The sequence below is a fragment of the Primulina tabacum genome, chromosome 14 (assembly GCF_025594145.1).
Source record: "Primulina tabacum isolate GXHZ01 chromosome 14, ASM2559414v2, whole genome shotgun sequence".
Lineage (NCBI taxonomy): Eukaryota > Viridiplantae > Streptophyta > Magnoliopsida > Lamiales > Gesneriaceae > Primulina > Primulina tabacum.
In genome coordinates, this window is record NC_134563.1 from 36,759,901 (window position 1) to 36,786,572 (window position 26,672).

Genomic DNA, 26,672 nt, shown 5'->3' on the forward strand with positions numbered 1-26,672 from the left:
CCGTTGCTTTTACAAAGGAGCCGGCCAAAAAGATCCGAATTATTAGATCCGATTCGAGCATAATATATGCCCCGAATACGTGCCTCTCAAATTTTTATTCTCTCATTTTTCAAGCGTGCCATGTGACATCCCAACGACAAAATTATTCATAAATCGGTCCGATTCTTCGACCCTCTCTTCACTTCCGACCCAAGCTCATCCCATTTCTACACCACCTTTCAGGTATATTCTTCTTCAAAAATTTCTCATTACATGTTCGGCAAATTAATCTTCTGTTATCTTTGGTTGATTCGATAAGTTTGTAGTTTTGTTCCAGCAATGAAGTTTTTATGCACGAATCATGCTATTTTTTTGCATTTTTTATTGTGAATCTGAACTCAATGCTAAACAATAAAATGACCGGAAGTGAATCGATTGCAGTCGATCAGATACGAATGATGTATAGATAATGAATTGGCGATTCGTGTCATGCGTTTAATCGTAAAGACTGTTAAAGTTAACAGAAGAAAGAATTAGGAAAGTGGTGTATGCTAGATAGACCCGAGGACTAAAAAGGAAACCAATTGGAGACACGGGCTTGTGGTTTGGTTTGGAATTATGTGTTTGTTGTTAAACAATGGCCTAACTGGATACAATGAAGTATTCGATGATTACTGATGACTGTGGACTAATGAATCTTGAATGATTTCTACACTTTGTTCTGGAATTTAATCAAACAATACATACCATGAAGGAAATACGTGGTTCTGCCCAAAAAGATGAGCACATCCATGGGAAACATTTCATTGATCAACAAGAGTTCCAGAAAAACAGTACAATTCTGCACAGCAAATTCACTCAGTACTCTCTTCTTCACTCAAGAAAGATCTCTCTTGAATTTTTCTCACTTTCTGGCCTCTCTGGTTCTTTTCATTCAACTCTAAAGCACTCATTACGTTGGGTTGTGTCATTGCTTTCACCGAGGGCTGCCACTCATAGTAATATGTGTGTGTTACTGATGTAACCACTAACCCTCTTAGTCAGTCAATGACTTCCAAGGCTTATCCAATCACAACTGCCAAGTTGATTGACTTTTTATTCCTCTTATTGACTCCAACTCGGATTAGTGATAATTTTCTTTCAGTGTTCATATACTTTAAGGTTTATTTGGCATCATTATAACATAGCTTTTGGTATGTTCTTTTCAAATATGAAATGTGAAGAATTCTGTTTGCATATTTATAGATGGCTTTGTCAGCTTTAATATGCGGAACTGATCCGTGGAAGGATTTGAAGGTAAAGTCAGGTTTTCACATTTTAGCATTCTGTATAAAGTGTTTTTGATGGTTTGTCTTGATGCTGCCTAAATTGTGTTTCCAGGCCCATGTTCACGACATTGAGAAGACTCATTTGCGGGAATTGATGAACGATGTTGAGAGATGCCAGTCCATGATGACAGTGTACGACTGTGTAGTTCCTTTCACTCAACCGACTTTGTTCAATTGATTTTTTTCCCGTGTTCTTGTTTGGAAGGTTAAACTGAAATGTCAGGCTTTGCTTACTTATCTGTGTTGATATTATATTTCTTCTAACAGTTTTGATGGGATTTTGTTGGATTACTCGAGGCAATGCGCCACTCTTGACACCCTGAAGAAGCTCTACAACTTAGCTGAGGTGTGTTAGAAGTGAATCATGCTGTTTTGTGGATATTATATAATTATAAAATTTAATCTTGTTTAGTAATACCTATTGTGGTGATGTAGGCAGCACATTTGAAAGAAAAGATCAACCGGATGTTCAATGGAGATCTTGTGAGTTGATGATTATTTCCTGTATATGTTTGTGTATTTTTGTTTCTCCAGAACTTCTCCAACTTGGTTTTTATTGTGTCAGTGGGTGGCTGAAGCCTCGTTCTGGAAAACTTCCCAATGCTGCTCGAATAGCTATATGTCGTGATATTACGTATCTCTATTTGTATATTTGCGCCCATCAGAGACATTGGTCTGATGGTATGACCTCCATATACACTTACTAATGGCCCACAAAAAGGAAAAGGACTTACACCCAAGCTGACTGAATTGAATCTTAATGGAACTGGGACATGGCCTCCTAATTACTAAATAGTCAATAGCATACAAAAGCGATTCCCAATTTTTAAAATTTGATTTCTAATCTTTTGCCAAAGAGTAATTTATACAATAAAACTGACTGTTCGTGCATGCAGAGCGTGCACAGGAGGACTAGTTTGGATGATCTGACAGGAATAATACTATTAGCTTTGTATTTTTGTTATATTATTGAAATAGGGAAAAAAACTTTATTATTTCAGTAGTTTTAGAATGATAAAGTATTTGATACTCTTCAATATCAAAGAGCCCTAAATAAGAAAGAGCCATAATTTGTTTGAGTAACTAAGAAAAAATAATTATACGACCCCATGGCAGGTTTCTGACAGTTGTCCCTTTAATCAATCAAGAAGACCAAGAAAGCACTTAAAATTTCACCTTATGATTTGCCAGATTTAAGCTTGTTGAAAAATCTTAATAATTGATGTCTAAAGTTATGGCATATTTTGGTGCATAATATTCCAATGCTCAAAAACTTTGGACCATTGCACTAAAACAAATATAGTCAATTCATGCATTTTCCTTTGTTGGGTTCTCAGATAAACAGCACTGAGAATAGATCTGTTCTTCACATAGCACTTCGTGCTCCCCGAGATGCAGTTATAAATAGTGATGGTAAGAACGTTGTCCCAGATGTTTGGAAAGTCCTTGATAAGATCAAGGGCTTCTCTGAGGCAATTCGCAGTGGGGCCTGGGTAAGTCTTAACCTCAAATACATCTTAATCAATGTTCATTGTCTTCATGCTTTGATTTAGCTAATTTGCGAACTTTGGTAGGTTGGAGCCACAGGGAAAGTATTGAAAGATGTCATAGCAATTGGGATTGGAGGCAGTTTCCTCGGACCACTGTTTGTGCATACTGCACTTCAAACAGGTTTATGACAAAAAAGATGTGCTTTTCACTTATTCATACATTTTGTTCTTTTTTTTCCAAAAATAAATTGTCTGCAATTTTGTGTATATTTGCAACTAACAGCACGGCTGACATTTGGCATAATCTTGGCAACTTTCAGATCCTGAAGCTGCTGAATTTGCAAGAGGCCGCCAGCTGCGCTTGTAAGCATATCTATATTGCTCAGTGATTAGGCCTTGTGACATAGATTTCGTCGAGTTAATTTTAGCTCCTGCTTTAGAGTTTGCAATGTCGATCCGCTTCTGCTTATTTCTCTTACTATTTTTTGCTTTTCCTGTGAAGCCTCGCAAATGTTGATCCAATTGACATCGTACGAAATATAGCAGGCTTGAACCCTGAAACAACTTTAGGTATAAATACTTTGTATTTTATATGATTGTCAATATAAAGCTCACAAACGAGTGGTTTGTGAAAGGGTTTAAAGTTCCAAGCACTTCTGTTACCTTTTTCTTATTTTGTGATGCATTGCAGTTGTTGTGGTCTCAAAGACTTTCACCACGGCTGAGACCATGTTGAATGCTCGAACTCTGAGAGAGTGGATCACAACTGCATTGGGGTGAGAAAAAATTAATGCTATGTCTATTCAAGCTTTATGCCTAACAAGATAAATTAAAAATCTGTCTCAGCTGCGTGTATTTAGATGATTGCAATCATTCACGTGATAGCATTTTCTTAAGAGTAAAACAGCATGCAACACAATGGAATATTAACTGGCTTGCAATTTTTTTGTGACTTTTAGGCAGCCATCACTTGTATGAGATATTTATGAAACAGTCTTGTCTCTATGATAATTTTACATGAGATTTGAGCTTATTGTTCTTAAGATAGTCTCTTTCAATAATTTTAGCTTATATATGTACATGAACATTACACATTTAACTTTTTATTTGTATTTTCTAGGCCACAAGCAGTGGCAAAGCATATGATTGCTGTCAGTACCAACCTAACTGTGAGATTTTTTTCCCTAGCTCTCTCTCCTTTTCCAGTGATTTTTGCAGCATTTGTACTAGACTACTAACTACATGTCCTATATAAATCTGGGTTTATGATTTTTTGTTCTTTTTTATTGTTGTCTTGAACCCATAGTTTTTTTATAATATTCCTGTGAATCATTTCTGAAAAATAAAGTGTTCGCACTTGTCTAAAAGTTTTCTGATTGACAATTTGTCTGGGTTATGAATTGGATATTCACCTCCTCACAGGCTACTTTTAGTTCATTTGAAATTATAAATATGACCTATTATGCAGCAAATGTATTGGAATAACACAAAAATAATTATTCCATTCTCCCAAAATTGTGACTGAAATTGAAAAAAGTTCTTATTGTGAAACTCTGTCGTGTCTCACGTATTTAACGCATCATCAATCATATTTTCCCTCTTTTTTCAATGCAGCTTGTTGAAAAATTCGGCATCGACCCAAATAATGCTTTTGCATTCTGGGATTGGGTGGGAGGACGTTATAGTGGTACATGTGTCTGACTTTGGTGCAAAAAGTTGCTTCGAGTGTCACCTAATTGGTCGCTGAACCATTTCTTGCAGTTTGCAGCGCTGTTGGAGTGTTGCCTCTTTCTCTGCAATATGGTTTTTCAGTGGTTGAAAAGTCAGTAACATGCATCTTTCCTTGATTCGTGGTTCTATGTCTTTCATACCAACTATTTGGAGCTTACACATAAGACTTTTTGATTCAATTTAAGAAAATTGGAATTATTTTTTTGAATTGGTGCTCTTGGATATTCTATTTTGATTTATTTGTTTTTCCATACATTGTATGGCATTTTAATGATATCTCTTTTTTGCTTGAAGGTTTCTGAAGGGAGCTTGGAGCATTGACCAACATTTCCGTTCAGCTCCCTTCGAGAAAAACTTACCTGTATGTTCCCATTTTTAAGAGAATCTTAGTCTTGATGCTTAACTTTTGCAATTGTGAGCAATATCATAAAATATTGTAATGCGCGATCTAGTAAACTTAATGTGCACTGAGTTGATGTTTTCCCATCTTTTTTTAGTGCTTGGGATTGCGTTGCAACTCTCTTATTTTTTATTTGTTGATCACGTTTTCACTTCGAAATTATTTTCTTCAAAAGTATGTCGATCTTTTTGGATAAACAAATATATTTGTTTATTTATTAACACATTATTGTTCAGGTTTTGTTAGGCTTATTGAGCGTTTGGAATGTTTCATTCCTTGGATATCCTGCAAGAGTAAGTGTATTTATTATCTGTGAAGTTTATTTGAATATCTCATTTCTAGCTTTCCTTGACTGAGGTGGTATATCCTTATCTTTAGGCAATTTTGCCTTATTCTCAAGCACTGGAAAAATTTGCACCACATATCCAGCAGGCATGTTTCATGACTGTATTTTCTGTATTCATGTATTGCTTGTATGTCATTATTTTTTCTGATACTTGCTCATTGCTTTCGTTAATTTTTCTTTCAGGTTAGTATGGAGAGTAATGGGAAAGGGGTGTCAATTGATGGTGTGCCCCTTCCATATGAAGCAGGTGAAATTGATTTTGGTGAACCAGGAACAAATGGACAACATAGCTTTTACCAACTAATTCACCAGGTATACCAAGTTCTATTACTTAATCCAAGACATGACATTCTGATATTGATTGGAAGAGGACATATGGAATCATGCTTTTCCGCTAGTCACTTGTACATTTCTAGGAATAACTGTCAAGACTTTGGATATAGATTGTAGCGTATGCATTTGCATAATGCTCGCGAATAGTGTGTGTTCAATTGTAGCGTATGCAATTGTATAATGCTCGCGAATAGTGTGTTCAACATTTGCTAGCACACTAGAGTGATAGGCAGCTTCTCATGTACATAGGACAGTGTTAAGTTTGGTTCGACTTGAAATTGATTTTGGATTTTTCTTGTATCTATAATTTCATCATTTCCCTGGTGGATTTTCAGGGTCGCGTTGTTCCATGTGATTTTATTGGTGTGGTTAAGAGTCAACAGCCTGTTTACCTGAAAGGTATCAGCTTTTTATCTGCTCGACATCTGGCATTATCAGGAAATGATAATAATAGTTTAACATAGTATTTTGGACACTTGCTTTTGCAGGTGAAACAGTTAGTAACCATGATGAGCTCATGTCAAACTTCTTTGCCCAACCAGATGCACTCGCATATGGAAAGGTAATAAATATTTTGCAGTGATGTGATATATTAGTTATTCCCATTTTTATCTATTTGAGGCAATTGTTCACATTTCAGATATGTGAAGCTGGAAATATACCTTTGATGTTCTGAAATTGAATTGTTTGTTTCTCTTTGGACATTGCCAGTCTGTAGTTACTATCTCTCATATTACTTATATTTTTTTATCCATCAATGAAGTTTCTCAATACCAGCATTCTGATATGCTTAATTTTAACTCCAGACCCCAGAACAGCTGTTAAATGAGAATGTTCCTCGCCATCTCATAACTCACAAGGTATTTTCTTGCAGCCTCCAATGTGTAGGACAACATAACATCCGCTAATGTTTGTTACCCCACCTTGATTGCAGACTTTCTCTGGGAATCGCCCTTCTCTCAGCCTTCTACTTCCTTCACTGAATGCTTACAACATTGGACAGGTGAGTTTGTTGTTCCATAAAATGTCTGGAGCTAGGTATATATCAGTGCGTAATCTTAGTAACACTTTTTTATGCAGCTATTGGGGATTTATGAACACAGAATTGCTGTTGAAGGATTTGTGTGGGGTATCAATTCTTTTGACCAGTGGGGAGTGGAACTGGGAAAAGTATGCAGAACTTGATTGTATTTTGTTGGTTTTGTTTTGTCTTGTTTTTTTTTTCCAGTTTTTACCATTTATATATTGTAATCTGTGGAAAACTGTTCGTTTTGTGGCTACTTTTATTAACAGTCACTGGCTACTCAAGTTAGAAAGCAGTTCCAGGCATCTCGAAAGAAAGGTGAACCGATCGAAGGCTTTAATTTCAGTACTACAACCTTGCTTACGAGATATCTAGAGGTATGTAAAACATCCTCTTACCTAAGCACACCATTTTTTTTGTTGAGAAAATCACATTTCATTAGCTCAAGGCATACAAGTAATTACATAAGTCCCAATATCTGATGGACAAAAATCTACACATTCAAGATTATGCCATCTTTGGATTGGAGTCCCTGGGAGGCCAGATAGTCTGCTACTTCGTAGGCATTTCGGTAGCAATGCTTTATGAGAATCCCAGGCCGTTGCAAACAAAAAAGTCTGATGAAATTTATCAGTGGTGCTTCCAGAGCTAGTGGCGAGACTTGATGGATTGCTTTCACTACATTTGTTGCATCAGATTCTGGAATCCAAGAGGGCCATTGAAATCGAAGGGTGGTTAAAACACCAGCTCGTACTGCATATATTTCAGCAAGATGTCGTGAGAACTTCTATTACGGCCGCATAGACATTAATTTTTACCACACCCGTGGAGGGGCAGACCACATAGATGGTTGGGGCTGAAGCATAGAAGAAGACCCATCCTTTTGGCAGAACAAGAAATCGCTCCAATGGCTGTTTTCACGAGCAACCACGTGTTGTGCTGAAATTTGTCTTCCCTCAAAACATATTGGTTGCGGACCAACCATATACTCCAGAGCAACATAGCAAACACACCCAGATCATCCCCATTGGCATCACACACCAACCAACTCCAAAGATCAAAAATAGTTTTACTTTTGAAAGAGCATAGAATCGGCCAAAGAGCTGAGGTCTTCCAAATCTCTTGTACCCATTTGCACTGCCAGGAAACATGGAAACTAGTTACAACAGATTGAGAGCACTTGGGACAGAGAACATCAATGTTTATCCCACCGTAAGGCTAATAGAACACGAGCTGGGAGTGCCTCGTGAAGGGCTCTCCAAACATGGATCTTTACTTTGTTAGGAAGTATTAGATGCCACATTTTGCGATAATAAAAGGAAGAGCGCTGCATGGTCCCCACACTTCCTTCAACTCCTGTCCTCATAGCCAGGTGGTACCCAGACTTAACTGAGTACTCTCCTGATGATGTATAGTGCCAAACAAGAATGTCAGGTTCGTCACCAATGACCAGAGGAATACGGCACAATTCATCATGATTAATAGGCCGTACGTTATGTTAAATCACAGTCCAATTCCAATCACCGGAAGGCAACAAGAGATCATGTACCTGCATGTTTTCATCGAAGGGGTGGGTGAAGTTATAGGTTTGAAAGATAGCGGCTGGAGCAACCATGGATCTTTGAAAATACGAATTGTCCTACCTGAACCAATGCGCCTCGGAGGCACAAGGAGTTCACACCCCCAAACAATGCTACGCCAAACATAGGAAGCAACGTGTCCCATTGGCACTGATAAAAAACTGGAATTTGGATAATTGCCCGCAACACTCGGGAGAGGAGTGTATCAGGGTATTTCAAAATGTGTCAGCCCTGTTTAGCGAGAAGTGCTTGGTTAAAAAGTTGCAAATCCCGGAAACCCAATCCTCCATGAAGTTTAGATTGACAAAGCTTACACCATTTCATCCAGTAAATTCCTTTACCTTCCTTATTTGAACTCCACCAAAATTTTGCTATCATCTGCTGCAAGGACTTGCACGAGTGAATGGAAGTTTGAAGACGTTCATTGTATAAGTGGCACTAGCCCGGGCCACAGCTTTTATAAGCACTTCATGTCCCCCTGCTGAAAATAACTTGGCCTTCCAGCCTTGTATCTTTTTTCAGACCCTCTCCTTAGTAGTCCACTTCTAGAATAACTTTCCACCTTAATGTTCACACAAATCTCACTCCTGGAGTAGGGATAAATTTATGTGATTCTGTGTTGGGAAAAGCACCGAGAGAAGAGTCCTGGCTACACTGTCTGACATAATTTAGCATGATTAGTCTATTCTTATTAATTCGGTGTAGGTAAATATCTTAAAATACAAGTAATATGAGATTCATATAAAGTTAATTCATGCTGATTATATTGCTCGTTACTCGTTAGACACCTTTACTTTTTCCAGACATTAAATATTCCACTACGATGACCGACCATAATTATTTATTGCATATGCCCATTTAGAATATTACAGTTCTATATGAGCTCGTTGTTCGCTTTTCGCAGGCAAGTTCGGATGCTCCAAAGGAGGATTGTACAGCTCTACCAAAGAGTTATCTATGATTCTCTCGGAATGTCAATTTTATGGAAATCTTAACTCAGGCGAACAAACTAATCTCGTCTCCTTTTGATTCATAACAATAAGACGCAAGGGGACGGTGCTTGGCCCCTTCTAAGCAGAAAATCGTGCAGATTTTGCACAAACTAGTTTTCTTTATAATAATGCTCCCTCGGAGGCCATTTTCGTATTTCATTTTCAAGGTATTGCATTTTCATCCCCTTGCATCAAAATTTAAGTGAAAATGGGTGAATCGTTCATCAAGAAAATGTTATTACAGTTTAATGTCAATATATATATACATATATATCCTGCAGAGATCTTTAAAAGGGGAACAAAAAATGATAATACTGATATCCTCGGGATGTTCGACAAAATGGTCCCGCCAATTACAGGAACTCCTCGGGTAACCTAGTCGTGTCCCCGAAAAGTTAAATGCCGGTCGATCCAAACCCTCCAAATCCCCTGACAGTTGAATCAAGATCATCAACCTCAGCAACCTCAGGCGCCATGATCTTCTCAATGATCAGCTGCGCAATCCTGTCACCAATCTTCACTTCAAAATCCACATCTGAATGATTGAACAATATCACCCCAACCGGTCCCCTGTAATCGGCGTCGATCACACCCGCCCCCACGTCTATCGAATTCTTCCACGTTAGTTGAACTATAAACACGAAAATCGTCTAGTAAGAGGCGGCATGTCATCGCACTTAATTAATCTGGTTGCAGGTTGATACGATGTTACTTTAAGCATTGCTTGGTGTATAAAATATAAAATTTTGATACATTTTTGTTTCATCCGGTTATTAGAACTACTATAAGAAAAATTACGTCAAGTACAATTATTTTATACAAATATATTGATTTTTCATTCTTATATCATATATCATTCATCTTCTCATCTACTATATATTATTATATAAAAATGTTTCCTATGATCTACATTCATCTTCGTATACGTGGCCCATGTAAAAAATAATTTTACACCACATGTAATGTACAAATAAACATGGATCATTGGATAGATAAGACAATGTCGTAAGGCTTAGGTTGAACTCAACCCTGATTGCCAAAAAAAGTATAAATCCCAAACTAATGAATTTAAAAGGAAATTGAGAGTCTCATAAGAAATCGATAACTTATTACAGGGTATTCTCCCAATTATAAAGCACTTAAGTGGTATTCAAATTATAGCACTTAAGTGGTATTCAAATTATAATAAGTGGAAATATAACATGTAATTCATCTAATTGCTTCGCAATTAAGATGCAAAATACGTATGACAGAAATTTTATCAGCTGCATGAAATTTAACCACTAAAACTGAGACTTCAATGTATGAAAACTGCTGCCTAAGTGCTTAGTTTCTTGTCTTCCCCACCTGCATTTTCGAAGCCTCTTCCTTCTTGGATACCCTGTTTAGCGTAGGAATGAACCAGAACGTGGCGTTAGTATTCATCTTTCAAAGTTCTAAGAATTCCGAAAAACGTTTGAAGATTAACAATAAAACTATGAAAGAATCAAGACCATGCTAAAAAACTAGCAAGCTGCTGACGAATGTCCTGCTGATTCGGGTTTACTACGTTTCTTTGTTTTACAGTTTTTGTGGTCCGCCTAAACGATTATTAATTGACACGGCGGAAGGTATAGCTTCTTAGAAGGATGCCTCGGATGAACAACTGACTAGTGCTTACATTTTTAATTGTTAATGTGAAAGAACAGGATCTTAGGTACCTAGTATTGGATTGAAGTGGAGGCGGCTCGTATAACATCCTCGATCGGAACGACAACTTGGCAATCTCCAAGAGTGCTGTATCCTGCACACTGGATACCTCACTGGTCAAGTCGTGGTACGCTGCCCCGAATGCGTCTCGCCAGAATCTTGGCAGCCTAACAATCTTACTGTGCTTGTACACGTTCCACATTTGCCTCACCATCTTCTCCCTTTCATCCACATCCTACAAAATTTTCCAATACATGAAACCACAGAATACAAATCACAAAAAATTACAAAAGACAATCAAGGAAATGTTGCAAGAACTATATAAATATGGTAAAATCATCGACCTATTGAGGAATATGAAACATTTGAAACTGACTGGTTTCAAATCTGTTATGCTGCTACAAGGAATTCATGGGTTGTCTTCAACTTACAAGAATTCCAAACCAAAAATTTAAAATCCATAACTATTATGTTGCTTCCACCCAAAAACAACTATTAGTCTCAACTTCAAAGTCTCGATTCTTATCCATTCCTAAACAAAGAGCTCAAAATTTTGGCCTCAAATTTAAGCTTCAAACGAAAGCAAAAATCTCTAACTTACAGATGCGCAAAATCATTAGATCTATCAAAACTTAATCTTTACACTTGCATAATGCAAATGATTCGAGATAGACGAAGCCCATAGAATAAAAAACCCAACCTTAAACAAAAACAACAAACAAACGATGATAACAAAAGAAAGACAATAAAACGCTGTACCAAAACATCAAGATCACCATGGATGGAGGGGTCCAATTCATTCGAGGAGCTTTTAAGATCAGCACCGGACCATTTCAGAGTCACAGAGCCAGTAAACATGGACCAAAGTGCAAGCAAAACAATTGCAACCAAAGCCCATAACTTGTATTTGCCTCTCCCAAACAGTCCCTCAAAACCTGATCCATCTTTCTTGAAACTCAAACTTGTAGCTGAACTCGTGCTACTGCCCCTTGGAGTTGATTGCGGAGTCTGGGATTCTTCATCTTTCATTTTTATTTGGTGGACTAATGGTGAAAATCAGCTACACTTCCAAAAAAAGTTTCAGTTCGGCTTTCTTGCACAATAAAGTGACAGACTTGCAGAAAAAGGTGGAATTTTTGAAGTGGGTTATTGAATTAAATTGGGTGGCTGGATTCCTAAATAGTACATGTATTTATTAATTTGGAGATATGTATTCTGGGTAGTACATTTTAATTCTTATTATAATTTTTTTATTTTTATACTCTCTCAAACAATCAAATTGAAACAAGAGTCGCTGTATTCAAGAGATACACAGTCGTATATCTGTTATAGCCATTTGAGGATTTTTGAAAAACCCACCACCGACGGTGTAGTGTCCTGAGACATAAAGACTTTTTAGATTAAAAAAATATATTTATGTATTTAATTAAATAAATATGAAATAATAATATTTTAATATCATTTGGGATGAGGTGCGAACTTTAAAATATACCACTGGATTGAGACTGCTTCTAGGGAGCGTTTGGTACGCGTGATTAGGCGAGATTATTTTTTTTATCCTGCCTAGTCAGCTGTTTGGTACACGTGATTATTTAATCAAGTCAATTCCTCCTATGAATGATTAGGTTATATCAGGTAGGTTAAAATAATACATCCTCACCCCCTAGGATTATTTATCAAACTCTTAATACCTCCTATTTTTCCAATTTTACCCTTCTCTTATATTCAAACTCACCACCACTTCCCGCCACCGACCGCCGCCGGCCGACCGCCGACCATTTCCGGCGCCGGCCGATTTTTCCGGCCGCCGCCCCCGTCATCCGTTTCCGGCCACTGCCGCGACTGTCGCTGTCACCGCCGCCGCGTAGGGAAAGGGCAATTTTGTCTTTTCATCAAAAAATTCAAAATTATCCTACACTTAAAAATCTTATCAAACATAATATTATTTTACACCATATATTACAATCCTACCACAATCATTTTCTTTATCATTTACATACTAATCATTAGTTTATTTTATCCTTCCAACAAAACGTAGCCTTAAAGTATTAAATCGTCCTTGAATTTGTTGATTTATCCCATTTCACATGTTAATTTCCTTTTATCTCCTTATTAATTAATTACTTTACATTAATTGCTTATTTTAATTGTATCTTTTCTTTCTCCTTATTCATTTTTTAAATATGTGTGATTATTATTATTAAATTTTTAATGTCTACCCACATTATAATATATTTTTATATAATGATATCTTTTTTTTTTTTTTACAAAAAAGCTCGCAATTTTTATTACTATAGATCATCCATTACAAGCCTACTCAATCAAGAAGGAAATTCGCCATTCACCCACACAAAGGATGAACGGGAAGAAGAAGCAAAATGAGCAATAATATGAGTTACTCTATTAGCCTCTCTACGAACATGCACAGTCTCTGAAACAACTAGCTGCTTCAACATGGGTATAATCTCTGCTGCACAAGCTCCAGTGTAACTATGGTTCTCTATGTCGGTAGTGACTGCTTGCACTGCCAAAAGAGAGTCAGATGCCACCTGCACATCTTTAAAATTCAATTCGTACAGGAGACTAACACCCTCCCTAATTGCCAAAAGTTCGCCATGAACAACAGAAATTGGTTGGTTAATTTTTATCTAATGATATCTTTTCATTATGTAAATTAGTATTTGATTTTTTTATGCATACTCACATTATAATATGTTATTTTTAATCCAATTATTTAGATTTTTTATTTATCTTTTCATTATATAAATTAAATTAAATTAATTAAAGTTTAGAAATAACTCATTATCGAATTGTGAATTTTCTTTGGTGTCTTATTAATTTTTTTCATGTCCTCAAGTGACAGTTTGCTAGAATTTATGTGTTTAAATTAAAGTTTTTTTGAAAATTGTGAATTTTCTTTGGTGTCTTATTAATTTTTTTCATGTCCTCAAGTGACAGTTTGCTAGAATTTATGTGTTTAAATTATAGTTTTTTTGCAAACGAAATTTTTTTGCGGTTTATGATTATAATTTATTTAAATAAAACACGATGAAAATCGTTGTGATCTTTCGGTTTGACCTGCATCGCCAAACAGTTTAAGTGAGTTAGGTTGAAATTTTGTCGACTCATTTAAAGGTGAGCCTAAATGAGTTCGCACAAGTTTATATTCAATATCTATATATATAATATTATCGATTTTCAATCATGAATTCTTGATATAAAATGGAAAATATCAGTTTGATTTCAAAATTGTGATGTTATTATCTTGTCCAAAAATTGTGGGTTATTGAGACATTTTGGCAGTCACTCAAAATTGAGTGTCAAAATTGACATTTGAATTGTATTTTTGGATTCCTGACAATATGTTCGTCAACATATTATTTTTAAGTTAGTTTTATCGGTATCATGAGGGTAATATGTTTATTAAAATATATAAATATTAACATCTCTTTAAATTAATATTCACTTTCATGTTTGACATATTATGAGTCTTGGTAAAATGAGGAATAATAAATTCAAACGAACGAATACACAAAATTCTGGGTCGAAACCAGAATTATATGATAGCGAAAATTAATATATAATTTTTTAGTGAATTTATCGATGTTAAGATGTATAATAATCTTATATCTTAATATATAAATTTTCAACCTTATAAATGAAATAAATCAAACATATATGAGATATACAAAATTTTATTACATATATAATCAAGTAATTTATTATAATTGTATTTTATTCTACAAGAATTCTTGTCAAACTCAATGATTATAGATTTAACATCTATTAAATCAGCAAATTAAATAGCGTGTCAGTTAAACTAATTGAGCAATCACATATTCATGAATTTCTTAATTAATTTTTTATCTGGATAATTTGTTTCATTTAATATTTTAAATTATAAGACACCATTACTATAACTAAATACACATTTTTTTAAATTGTTCATAAGGAGTCAATCACTAACTTATATGGAAAAATATTTATCGACATACTATATTGAAAATATTTTAATTAATTCAGCGTATTTGCTGAAATTTTCTAATTAATTAAGAAAAATTCATTTACAATAATCATATTTAATTTTTTTGGGCTAACACCATTTACTTTATAAGATATTCATCGCAATTCTTTATTTGTATGTTAATCTTTAAATCTAAATTATGATGTATATTGTTTTTCTAAAAGTTCTTAAATAATGATTTAATATATTTATTTGACACTTCAATATTGACATTTAAAATATATTAACTTATATTGCATGCGTGCAACATTTCTAATCATGATTATAAAAATTCAAAAAAAATTAATTAGGTAGAGCATAAAAAATTAAAAAATTAATCAAAAGACATAAAATAAAAACTAAATAATTGTCTATTACCTATAAACTACTAATACCAACTTCTAAAGATTGAAGCCGGTGAGAGTAGGGGCCACTATGTACTAAAAAAATAAAAAGTTAATGCTTGAATGAGTCACACTGCAAAGTTAGTGAAGTAAAAACAAAAGACAAAGTGGGTTAATAAAAATATTATAATGGGCTAAGTTGAATGAGACTCATATATATAAGTATCTCACATGGTCTCACCTTATGTTTTGTCACTGTACAAAACGAAAGTTTATGCACTGTAGTGTTCTACATCTTCTTAATTTTTCTCTTGATTTCAAATTTAATTTCATCATCTATTGGTCTTTAAAGATATATTAGAATTTTTTATAAAAATCTAATCTTAATTGTGATCAATTAACCAAATAATTATTATACTTTGTATACAATAATAAATAGATCAATATATTTAAGATAGAAATAGTAATGTATTGAGAAAAATAAAAAAAGAATGTTGGAATTAATACTATAATTATATAATGTCAATATTAAATTTAACATCTTACATTCGAAAATGTGTTTATTGATGTAAAGACTATGATGATAAACTAAAAATAATAATTTATTTATCATTGTAACGTAATAATAATGTGATCGTTATTCGGAATCAGAAAATGATGTACTATGACTTTTTTTATTAAATTGTATAAACAATTCTTTCAATATTTTTAGTGGATAAACATGTTAAATATATTAAAATTAAATAGTAAAATTTAATGATAAATATGTATGTGTGTGTGTGTGTGTATATATATATATATATATATATATATATATATATATAAATGATGTTTTTTCTCTACTACTTATGTAGAATATCAATTATATATTCTACTCAAATGACTTATAAATTCATATGATATATAAAAAGGTTACTTGCATAAACTTATTTGTTTGGGTACAATAATTGATCATATTGGGCAGAGTAATTGAAATGTTGTGTTTGAGTTGTTGTACTATTTAAAATATTTGATTTGCACTGTTACCATAATCTATATGTTTTTATAAAACAGTAAACGCTTGATCCTACAATTGATATCAGAGCCAATATCGCGAATTTGATTTTCATTGATTGCAATTGGTGCAATTATTAGGAGATAGATTGTTTGGTACAATAATTGTCCACGATAGTCAGGCGCTTGAGTTGTTGTATGATTTAAAGATTTGACTTGTATAGTTATCATCAGTTATAGCTTTTGGTAAAGCGACAAACGCTTCATCCTATATTATTCGATTGTAAAGCTAGAAGAAACATGTTGCATCAACTTTTAGTTTTTAATTGACCCCTTACGTGTTACTCGATTTTTAAATTTAGAAGCATTCTACAGTTTTCAAATATTATTATATATTGAATTATAATTTATCCATTTCAAATTGGATAATACACAATAAAGAGTATGTCTTTTGTGAGACGACCTCATGAATCTTTATCTGTGAGACGGGTCAACCTACCGATATTCACAATAAAAAGAAATACTCTTAGCATAAAAAGTAATATTTTTTCATGTATGACCCAAATAAGAGACATGTCTCACAAAAGATGACCCGTGAGACCGCCTCACACAAGTTTTTGCCTACAATAAAACTCATGTAAAAATTATTAACAAAAATATTTAAATAAAATATTGGATTTGTTGATAATCAAAATAAGAAAAAAACAAATCTTGATATGTGATTGAGAAATATGATATTTAAATAAAGTTATAATTGCCACAATGAAATAGTACACCTACATGCATTTATCACTGTATTTTGCAAATAAAATGTCAAAAAAAGTTTCCACATATTATTTTTATATCATATTTAAAATAATTATGAATCCTAATTTTTATTATTTTGAGTTGGCCTTTGTTATGAAAATTCATTGTGAATAAATTGGATTTGAAAATTCTTATATATGTATATATCACATATTAATATATCTACCTAAGTCCAGGTAAAAAAAAACTACAAAATAAACTTATTGATCTTCAATGTACACAAATTATATACTAAAGATATATTATGACAATTAAGACAATGAAGTGGAATATATGTTCACATATAACAAAGTTTATAGACAAGAAAAACAATAAATAAAAATATTTTTCTAGATATAAATATTTTTATAACTTTTTACAGTGAGTTGGAGAAGATAAAAGAAAAAAAATTATTAACTCTTTTGGGTTACACAAAAAAAATAGAAATGGAAGATACAGTGAGTTGGAGAAGATAAAAGAGAAAAAAATATTAACTCTTTTGGAATACAACAAAAAATAGAAATGGAAGAAGTGTTTGTCATATAATGAATTCAGTTTCCAAATTAAATGTATTCTATAAAGCTATATTTACCGTTCAAACTTTATAAATTCAATGAATTTTTCTCAAGATAAGGGTACACAAATATTCCCGTTAAGATATTTAAGAATCAGAAAAATTAAATATATTATTTTTCTGGAGATAATACCAATATGACATTAATAATTTGATTGTGCTAATTATACTTATGAGTTAATATGCAATATTAAAATAAGTGTCATAAGAGTCAGTAAAAAAATGATTTATTGTCAAAAATATTATTATTATAAATTGCAAATAAATGACAACATTTAATCAATATTTTTTTAAATCAATCCATTAGTACTTTTTATGTCATGATAGATTTTTATAATAATTAGGGGTGAACATTCGGTCGGTTCTGTTACCGATCGAACTGAATTATTCATAATCGGATCGAACCGAAATATTTAGCAATAACCGAACCGACCAAATTAATTTTCATAACCGATGAAAACCGAACCGAATTAAAATCGATGAATTCGGTTGGTGACCGAATTAACCGATTAATTTTTTAAAAAAAATTGTGATTTGACTTTAATTACATATGTAATTTTTTTGAACACTACAGTCTACACAAATGCATAAAAACATAAAATCACATATATCACAAATTTTTCTTTAGAATTATGGCTGATTTTAATATTAAAATTAAAAAATATATTAAAATGATAAATAATAAAATTTATTAAATAATATATTTATTATATCGGTTAATTCAGTTAGCCTATTTCAAAATTATGAAAACTGTAACCGAATCGAATTAACCGATATAACCGATTTTTTTTAATTTGAAAACCGAATTTTCGAAATAATCGAACCGAATTTTCGAATTGACTCGGTTCGGTCGGTTAATTCGTTTAACCAAAATTTTGCTCACCCCTAATAATAATGTGTAGTTTATATGTTATCAAGTATAAGTGTCTAATAAATTAAAGGTGACTAGGAAAGTAAAAGCATCCAGTAGAAATTGTTGTCAATTTACATGAAAGAGAATAATAATCAAAAAACATGGTAAATAAAAAATTGCATATCATTGATTGTCAAAAAAATTTGTAAAAAATTGAATATCATTGATTATTATTTATCATTATTAAGAGAATATGACAAATAATAAAAAACAATATGATAAAAAAGATATGAGAAAAATTTTAGTAGTCCAAATCTTTTTTTTTAAAATTAAAAAAATATGTTTTTTTTTCAAATTAGTTACATATGCTAATTAACATGAATTGTCAAAATTTACAATACTATTATCATTATCTTTTGTTGAGTTAACTAATTTTATTTCAAATTCTAATTAATTCAACATATGTTTCCTACGTGCAACGCACATATATTATTTCTAGTTATAAGAATGTCTCTCTTTCACATAATTATATGTATAAGATGAGTTAATTCAGTATATATTTATAGTGAAAAATAATATTTTTGACAGAAAAACATATTATTTTTTCCATTTGTTAGGTCGGGTAAGAAATTTGGTCCGAAATACGGTCTCAATTTCATTTTTTAATATTATGAAATCAATTATTGATTTTTGGACATAAAACTGCCTTAGCATAAAAAGGTGGTTGTTTATGGTTTAAGGTGCGACATTTTTTTTGTGTTCTGTGATATTTAGGGCTTTTAACCTGATTGTAGATTATAACGAAAAATGTGTATTAAAAGGTCAAAAAAATATTATTACAATTTAGCCCATTTGCTTGAAGTCTTGAACTTCAGACAATCAGACACCCGTAGAACTATAAATGATCATATGGAAATTTTCATCTGTAATTTGTTCGTGTTATTTTCCTTCATGTCTAAATTTCTTAATTTCCGAACCATCAAAATGAAATCGAACATATAAAAAAGTTGTTTTTAGCATGAAAAAGAAGAAGCGAGATTTACATGTCTTTTGTTCAAGGCCACAAACTACTTTATGGCAGATTGGTAGAATTACTTGTGGATTTAGATAAAATATTTTATTGAGATATTTTAGGAATCAAGAAAGACAATGCCTCAGACTTCTCTTTGTCGTGTTCACCCAAATTTCTGCCTATACCTGGATTCATGGAGTCAATTAAGTTTAATATTTGTATAATTATGTTGCTCCCTTCAAATAAAATCACAAAAAGTTCGATTTATGTATGATATTAACACATATTTTTCTTTGAAGGTGAAGGGCACTAGCTTATAATTTTAACTTGTTTGTGAAGAACTGCCCCGCCTCTTCCCACAGTATTCGCGGACAACTGACATAGAATCATGCTAATCGGACAAAAAACATTTGATGATGATTTCGATTGACAGTGTAACCATTTTGTGAAATTTATTTGGAATCGATGTTATAAAAACAGGCAAAGGCGAGAAAACAAGAACATATTTGGTTGCATTTTCATTAAAAAAATTAAGAATATATTAGGTTGATCGATTTTTTAGTTTGAGTCAATCAAGCACTCTATTATTTTAAGCTCTCGTGTACATCAATGCAGGAAATGATTCTGGATAAACAGATTTTTCGACCCAAAGAATTAGTGGAGATATTGATGAGCTTCCTTTCTCTCAATTCAAGACTACATCACGAAATTATAAAGGCGTTTACAGAGACTAGTATGAAGCACGTGCATCGCAATTTATATGATAAAAATAAAAAATTTGATTTTTTTAAAAAATAATTTGAATCATTTTTTTTATAAATTTGAGTTCAATCTCTTTGTTATATTGGACGAATAAATTAATTAAGAACTTATGTAATTTACTTTCGAATTTTTTGTCAAATTAAAATTCAAGTTGATAATTTTATGTTATCTAATAAATTATAATTAGCACAATATATAGAATCAAATTAAATGAAACAAATTTTTAAAAAATATATATCCAAACATCAAGTATAAGACATAATAAACTAAAAATCAATCAACTTATGGACTTTAAAAAATGTGAAGGATAATAACCATAAAACATGTTTAATTAGTATTAATTATTAATTAATAGACTAAATGTGAATTTACTTCATAGGTTACTTGATTGATAATTGAAATAAGTAAAAAATGTGAAGGGTAACGACGTCCATTCACAATTGGAAAACATTTGAAATATCCACACTTTTATAGGTATATAGATTTGGAAGGAAGTGTGACGGATCATGGAACTAGTGTGGAATTTCTATGATGTAAAGACATCATAATATGTAAGTGTGATGACCGTGGTCGGCGGAAAGGGTTACACAACAACACATAAACTCTTTAGGAAATATGGCTTAGAGGGGAATTGATCACCCAAAACTTCATCTTTCAACCATGGTTTATAATAAATGAATGGATACACAAAAACTTAAGAATTATGAATTTTTTGAAAAAATTAATAAATATCCTAGAATAATGGCCACGGGAGACGGCACTCTTCAACATACATTACAAATTCACAAGAGATGATTTCTCAGATCTAAATCTCAAGAGCATCAGATGCACACCTGATTAAGCATTCATACAAATTGATACAACATTAGATTAAAATGAACGGCCTTACTGTTCGATACAATCAGAAACAGAAGACACCGCTGTACCCTCAAAAAATTTGACATGACATAGTTCTCCACCAGTTTCATCGGCAAACCTGATCTTTTTCCCCTCCCTAGGGGCAGCATATTTGTAAGCATCTACGTTGTTTGGAGCCAGTTTCTACAAGAAAGAGTAAATGTTATTAAGTCAGGACTCGGGAGATGTCTGAATGCAAGAGTATAAAAACCGCATCTTTGATTACTAAAAGCAAAATACTGGCTTCTTTTGCACAAGTACATGCTCCTATTTACTTTTTTTTTAAATAACCTTTTAAAAATTCAAATTTTCGTTTTAGGCTAAATGCTTCAGATCGCCTAAAACCGTTCCCAATTCATAAAGTGAATTTCCAACTTGAATTGGAGATTGGAGGTACGAACAAAAAACTTATGGCAGAAGTACAACCATTATTTTACAAAAGCGGTTGCAGTCCCTCGACATCATATTTAGCCACTTTGTTGCTGCCTCTTCAGTTTTTGTAGCATTATCAATGGCTAGTTTAACCTGCCAACCAAGAAAAAGAACATGACCAAGTTAAAACTAGGGCAGTGTATCTGCTCCATGCAAGCGATACTTTTGCATTTTCAGAAATCTAAGAAGTGTATATCATCCAAAAGTTATTGTGTTCGGGCTAGTTCACATTATTTTTCATATCGCATTTGTCCGAAAGAAGATTGAAAATGAAGAACAGTTCATTGATTTGATTTAAGGATTTAAATTACTATATTGAACCCGTAGCCAATCCCCTGGATACATTAATATTCAGGAATTTTGAGTAATGCTCATGTCAATCAATTATCTCCAAGACATTAGCTCAGAAGAAGAATACGGCAGAGAAGAGAGATTGAGACAGAAGTTACCTCATTATTGTGTATAATGAGACAGATCAAGGTTCAACAAGGTTGAAGGAAAAAACAGTTTTTTTCGAGAAATATTTGTAACTTTTACATGGGCTCAAAGGAACAAGTGAAATATAGAATTTGATCGCCAGAAGTCTAGCAATACTTTTAATTCATAGAGTTTGTGACCTGAATTCTGATGAATCTGCCCAAAAAGTTAGTGGTACGACATATGTGATACAATTTTAGTTATGAGATTTTTTAGAGGTCTGAATGGTGCATTTTAGGTTCAAGGAAAGTATTATGAAGGTTCAATCTCTTCCGTACACACACCATATGGTGGAAAGGTCTTAAACATCCATTCGACACATTAAATGCTAATCTATACGTAATTTCGTATTTGTAATATCCGTAAATGAATTTCCAAAAAGACACGTGATTTTAAGATACTCGAGTTCCTAATTTTGAGTAAAGTTAGACATCATTATAAATAACATATTATTCTACATCAAAAAATTTCCTAGAACTTAAGCATGTGATGAAAACTAATGGGCATAACTGAAATGTGCATTTGGAATCACCAACAGAAATGGAAGTTGCTAAAAACAGAAGTTCAGTGACGTAACAAAGAGGACTACATTCTTAAGAACCTACAAATGCAGCATACATACCTCATCTGCGTCATTCTTCAAGGAAGAATTGCGACATACTTCAAATAGTAATTTTTGTTCCACGATGTCCTTCATGGACTTCAACTCACTCATCAGCTTCACGGCAAGTGACTCAATGTCATGCATCTGCCGCTGTGAGAATACAATAGCACTTTCAGAACAGTATTTGATGGATGCACATCCAGTACTAAGGTTAGGTAGGCTGCGTGAAATACGAGAACTCTCATCATTGCGTTGGGTTTTCTTTGGTCTCTGCGTGATTTGTCTGGGATTTGTAACAGCTTTTCTTCGGCTAAGTTTCCCAAGGTCTGTGCGAATAACATAAAAATTAAAATGTTGGATATCAAATGAAGACTTCTTCCCAGTTAAAGAGAATGTAGACAGTGAAAAACCACATGTTAATGTGTTAATCACCATACTACATTTTTAAGACAAGTAAAAGGTGCCATTATTATGAAAGTTAAAATTTCCTTTAGTGAAAAAAGTTGAGATGGAGAAAAAGATTACTGTGATATGAAATGTGTTGTGTGCATCTTTATTCTGAAAACAAGCCCACCAAACATCACATATTTATCTTTGCGGAGTATATAGATCCTTTTCCCCAATAGCATTTAATAGAAAAAAGATGCAAGATACTCCACATCATCATTTCAAGCCCTGGAAAAATGAAGTGTCGTGCAAAAAATTTGCTTCACATGCAAGCCTTCTGAAGTGGCTATATCTTGACGAAAGCCACTCAATAAAACAGAGTTCCTCAACCCTATAATGCCAATATATTACCAAGTATACATAATCGAGTAATTGTGCATTTGACTTACTGCATCCCGTAACATCATTGCAGAGTTCAACTGATTCCATCGCCGAGCACAATTTCTCTTGAGTAGATGGAGAGATAGCCTGAACATTTAAATCATGAAATTTAAAATGGTTCCACTGAGTATATTCAACCGAAAATCTCATGCAGAAAACTATTTTTAACCTTCCGTGTTGAGAGGAGCCTTTCAGGATGCTGATGTTGGTCGGGAGTTGAGTGCACATGAGAACCACCGTAAGCTTTGTTTTCTGGAGATGATTCCTGTTCTTTCAGATAATCATATTGTCTTTCTGGAAAGTCCAGCTCATCTTTCTCCTCTGAGAGGTTAATATTTATTTCATGATTAAGTCTCATGCCACCAACATTATTATCAGCAGCCACATCAGAAACTTGAATGCCAGAACTGTTGCTCGGGTATGATATCTCTTCCATGCTGGATTGACAAAGCATGACCGAATTCCAACACTCGGAAGGTTCATTTCTACAAGAAAGTGCCCTTCCAACCTCGTTTCGTCTCTCGAATGTTGGAGGCAAAACTAGAAACTCTGGACAACTCAAATCTAGATTTTCCCCCTTGACGCCCACACTATCCGGTGGAAAAACCATACGTGTAGGCTCAATATCCTCCAAATGGTCATATGAGATCTCATTAGTGAGGCAAATTTGGAATTCTTTCACAGGCAACAATGGTTCTCTATTTTCACTTTGAACAACCTCCAAAAATTTGTTTGGCGCTACACCGCAATAACTTGATCCTTTATTATAGTCAAAGGATAAATGGACTGGAAAAGTGCTTTGGCATCCTAATTGTTCGGCTTCTGGAGCCTCAGATTTAACATGAATAACTGGAGCTGTCTCATGTCCAACCAGAAGGGAGTCTTCAGAAACTAGATTCTGTTCAGATTTTACAGCAAAGGCAAAGGTTGAAGACATAGCAAAACTTCCATTCACGCATTTTCTTTTGGCATTTGAGTTCTTTGGGAGCTTTAATTTCAATCTAATAAGGGGCTCACCAAGGTCAGATTCATCTTGCAGATTCTTTTCGTCTTCATCAGCTTTGACTGAATGCAGACCAATGCAACTAGATTTCTTTCTCTTCTCTTTGGATCTTTGTTTAAGCTGTTCCAATGTGGTGTCATCATCCAAATCACTTCCCATATCATTATGGGAACATGGAGTAAAGTTGTCAGTTCTAGGTTTTATTTCACGTAATTTTCTCTCAGCCTTCGACAAACATGACATTCTACTTTCCGCTTGGTCAGGGTCAAGCTCTGAATCTTTACCCGTATATAATGAAGCAATTATAAAATGTCGTCTGAGTCTTTTGGCCTCTTCACTTTCGTATACTTCAGTTAGACTCTTGAATGCAAGAGCTGGCCTTCTATGGGAATCTATATTGCAAACTTTTATTTCCACGCCACTCCTAATAGTATGGATAAAATGCGTATAACCTGAATCCATTGTTGCAGCAAGACTATTTGGCTACCTAGTGAACATATAGAATCAGAAAAATATGATGGACCAGCAATCGATTTCCAAGAACGGGGTGACGAATCTGATCACAAGGAAAAATCAAAGTTAAGCTTGTGTATGAAAATAAACACCGAAACTTTTTCCATATCAAAAAAACCATAATATCAACAAAACAAATTTGAAGCAAGCACATACTTCCGACAGAGTCCTTGTACATCTTGGCATATGTACTTTAGAACTAATGAAGTGCTACAAGAAAAGCTTCTTAAAGCATGCATCCGACCAAAAAGCACAATAACACTTGAGATATAACCAATCAAAGTAACAAACCACTCGAAGAAAAGTCACCAGCAATTGAAACTCAAAACCGATGGATCACAACCCTAATCAGGAGTTTTGACTCCCTAAATTAAACATACAAAACATAAACTCTCCAACCATGATTCATTTCATCAATCCCTCATAATTCATAATTCAAACTCTAATAAGCTAACCCCGAAAGAAAATTTTCGACAAGTGAAAACGACAGGCATATTTTTATTTACACAGCCCGAGGAATGATGTTCTGTCGCAATCAAAATATTGTAGACGTTTTTCAGATTTAGGGCATCAGTCAACATCAAATCACACAAATTCAGTAGCTGACAAACAATTTTTTTTAAACAGAAATTATTCAAGCTCCATTGGTGACATTACTAGACACTATCAGAAATGGGAACATCGAAGCAGCTATTTTTCTGTAGATTTTAGCTAGCGCTGTATAAGCGTATATAACCTTTGCATTCAAGCACCGACCAGCGTCCTCCTCCTAGCCATGTAGATAGATCTCTCGATTTGGATGCGTCTTATCTGCAAAAAACATAAAAATAATTGAAACGAAATCAGCAGCCAAGATTCGATTCGCGAAAGTCCAAAAAGTACAAACAAACTTGAACGCAAAACCACAAAAATCCAAAACAAAGAGGTCTCACCTTTCTTCGAAACCTCAAAAATCAGCCGCTTGTAGGCAGAGAAAGGAAATGGATTTTAGTGACTATGGGGTTTAGTAGTTGGTATGTTATCTCGCGCCAGCGTTTGGCGGGAACATGTTTCATTTTTTAATTATTTTATTATTATTATTATTATTAACTTTCATTAATTTTAAGCGGCCGGGTTGCTAGCCCAAGAGCCTAGAGCGTAGAGGGTAGATATGAACCCGGTTTATCTTTTGTTGGCCCAAACCGAAGTCGAGACCAGATCAACGTGGACGGATGTTGCAAACAGGATGGTCGAATGGCAGATGGAGGTGGATTACTGCGTGCTGAGTCTGGACATTGGATTGGATGTTGTTCGATCGAAGAGGCTGAGCTATGGACTGTTCGCATGAGGCTTGAACTAATATAGAATCGAGAGCATCAGAAGTTCATGCTTGAAATTGATTATGTATCAATGGTGAAATGATTGCATAAAAAAATGTCTTGTTCATCATCACTGAATTTGATTTCCTTGTGCATAAATCTTCTAACCAAAGACTGATAAATAAGAGTGGTGCATGTATATAAAGAGCACAACACGACGACATCCAATATTAACTCACAATTTTAAACCGCATGTCTAGCTAACCACGACGCCTTGATTTTTTTAAAATTATTATTTAAGTAACGCCGACACCTTAATTTTTACTTTTATTTTATTAAACATGGTGTTTCTTGTTTTTTGTATTGTTCAAAAAATAATTATTATTATTATAAATTTATTT

The 26,672-nt window shown here is 33.6% G+C and overlaps 3 protein-coding genes across 8 annotated transcripts; 1 reads left to right on the forward strand and 2 right to left on the reverse strand.

Moving 5' to 3' along the window:
* The first annotated feature begins 101 nt into the window (after positions 1-101).
* On the forward strand, positions 102-9,235 carry LOC142524121 (glucose-6-phosphate isomerase, cytosolic-like). 2 transcript variants are annotated; one of them, XM_075627888.1, is made up of 25 exons: positions 109-222; positions 734-840; positions 1,225-1,275; positions 1,360-1,439; positions 1,575-1,653; positions 1,743-1,790; positions 2,645-2,800; positions 2,882-2,978; positions 3,118-3,160; positions 3,300-3,367; positions 3,489-3,573; positions 3,918-3,966; positions 4,412-4,484; positions 4,559-4,619; positions 4,823-4,889; positions 5,165-5,221; positions 5,307-5,360; positions 5,458-5,586; positions 5,943-6,006; positions 6,096-6,169; positions 6,414-6,467; positions 6,542-6,610; positions 6,688-6,777; positions 6,901-7,008; positions 9,116-9,235. In XM_075627888.1, the coding sequence occupies exons 3-25, from the start codon at positions 1,225-1,227 to the stop codon at positions 9,170-9,172; spliced, it is 1,713 nt and encodes a 570-aa protein (XP_075484003.1). In that variant the 5' UTR covers positions 109-222; positions 734-840; the 3' UTR covers positions 9,173-9,235. The 2 variants fall into 2 exon arrangements, with proteins under 2 accessions (XP_075484002.1, XP_075484003.1); XM_075627887.1 differs by lacking the exon at positions 734-840 and having other exon boundaries at positions 102-222.
* Positions 9,236-10,246: 1,011 nt separating this feature from the next.
* LOC142525489 (uncharacterized) lies at positions 10,247-12,092 on the reverse strand. The gene is made up of 3 exons (XM_075629803.1): positions 11,652-12,092; positions 10,904-11,127; positions 10,247-10,584 (listed from the first exon to the last, which is right to left on the reverse strand). The coding sequence occupies exons 1-3, from the start codon at positions 11,919-11,921 to the stop codon at positions 10,530-10,532; spliced, it is 549 nt and encodes a 182-aa protein (XP_075485918.1). The 5' UTR covers positions 11,922-12,092; the 3' UTR covers positions 10,247-10,529.
* An 8,842-nt stretch (positions 12,093-20,934) lies between these two features.
* LOC142525610 (uncharacterized) lies at positions 20,935-25,997 on the reverse strand. 5 transcript variants are annotated; one of them, XM_075629937.1, is made up of 7 exons: positions 25,906-25,997; positions 25,726-25,783; positions 23,627-25,016; positions 23,466-23,544; positions 22,648-22,955; positions 21,543-21,641; positions 20,935-21,260 (listed from the first exon to the last, which is right to left on the reverse strand). In XM_075629937.1, the coding sequence occupies exons 3-7, from the start codon at positions 24,920-24,922 to the stop codon at positions 21,105-21,107; spliced, it is 1,938 nt and encodes a 645-aa protein (XP_075486052.1). In that variant the 5' UTR covers positions 24,923-25,016; positions 25,726-25,783; positions 25,906-25,997; the 3' UTR covers positions 20,935-21,104. The 5 variants fall into 5 exon arrangements, with proteins under 5 accessions (XP_075486052.1, XP_075486053.1, XP_075486049.1 ...); XM_075629938.1 differs by having other exon boundaries at positions 23,627-24,947; positions 25,710-25,783; XM_075629934.1 differs by having other exon boundaries at positions 25,710-25,783.
* Between the last annotated feature and the right edge of the window lie 675 nt (positions 25,998-26,672).

Coding starts and splice junctions, on each gene's coding strand:
- LOC142524121 (XM_075627887.1), top strand. CDS start 1,225: ATGGCTTTGTCAGCTTTAATATGCGGAACTGATCCGTGGAAGGATTTG. Junction 1,654..1,742: donor AGCTCTACAACTTAGCTGAG/GTGTGTTAGAAG, acceptor GTGGTGATGTAG/GCAGCACATTTGAAAGAAAA. Junction 6,007..6,095: donor ACAGCCTGTTTACCTGAAAG/GTATCAGCTTTT, acceptor TTGCTTTTGCAG/GTGAAACAGTTAGTAACCAT.
- LOC142525489 (XM_075629803.1), bottom strand. CDS start 11,921: ATGAAAGATGAAGAATCCCAGACTCCGCAATCAACTCCAAGGGGCAGT. Junction 11,128..11,651: donor ATGGTGATCTTGATGTTTTG/GTACAGCGTTTT, acceptor AAAATTTTGTAG/GATGTGGATGAAAGGGAGAA. Junction 10,585..10,903: donor CCACTTCAATCCAATACTAG/GTACCTAAGATC, acceptor TACGCTAAACAG/GGTATCCAAGAAGGAAGAGG.
- LOC142525610 (XM_075629937.1), bottom strand. CDS start 24,922: ATGGATTCAGGTTATACGCATTTTATCCATACTATTAGGAGTGGCGTG. Junction 23,545..23,626: donor GGCTCCTCTCAACACGGAAG/GTTAAAAATAGT, acceptor TTAAATGTTCAG/GCTATCTCTCCATCTACTCA. Junction 21,261..21,542: donor ACCGCTTTTGTAAAATAATG/GTTGTACTTCTG, acceptor TCTTTCTTGTAG/AAACTGGCTCCAAACAACGT.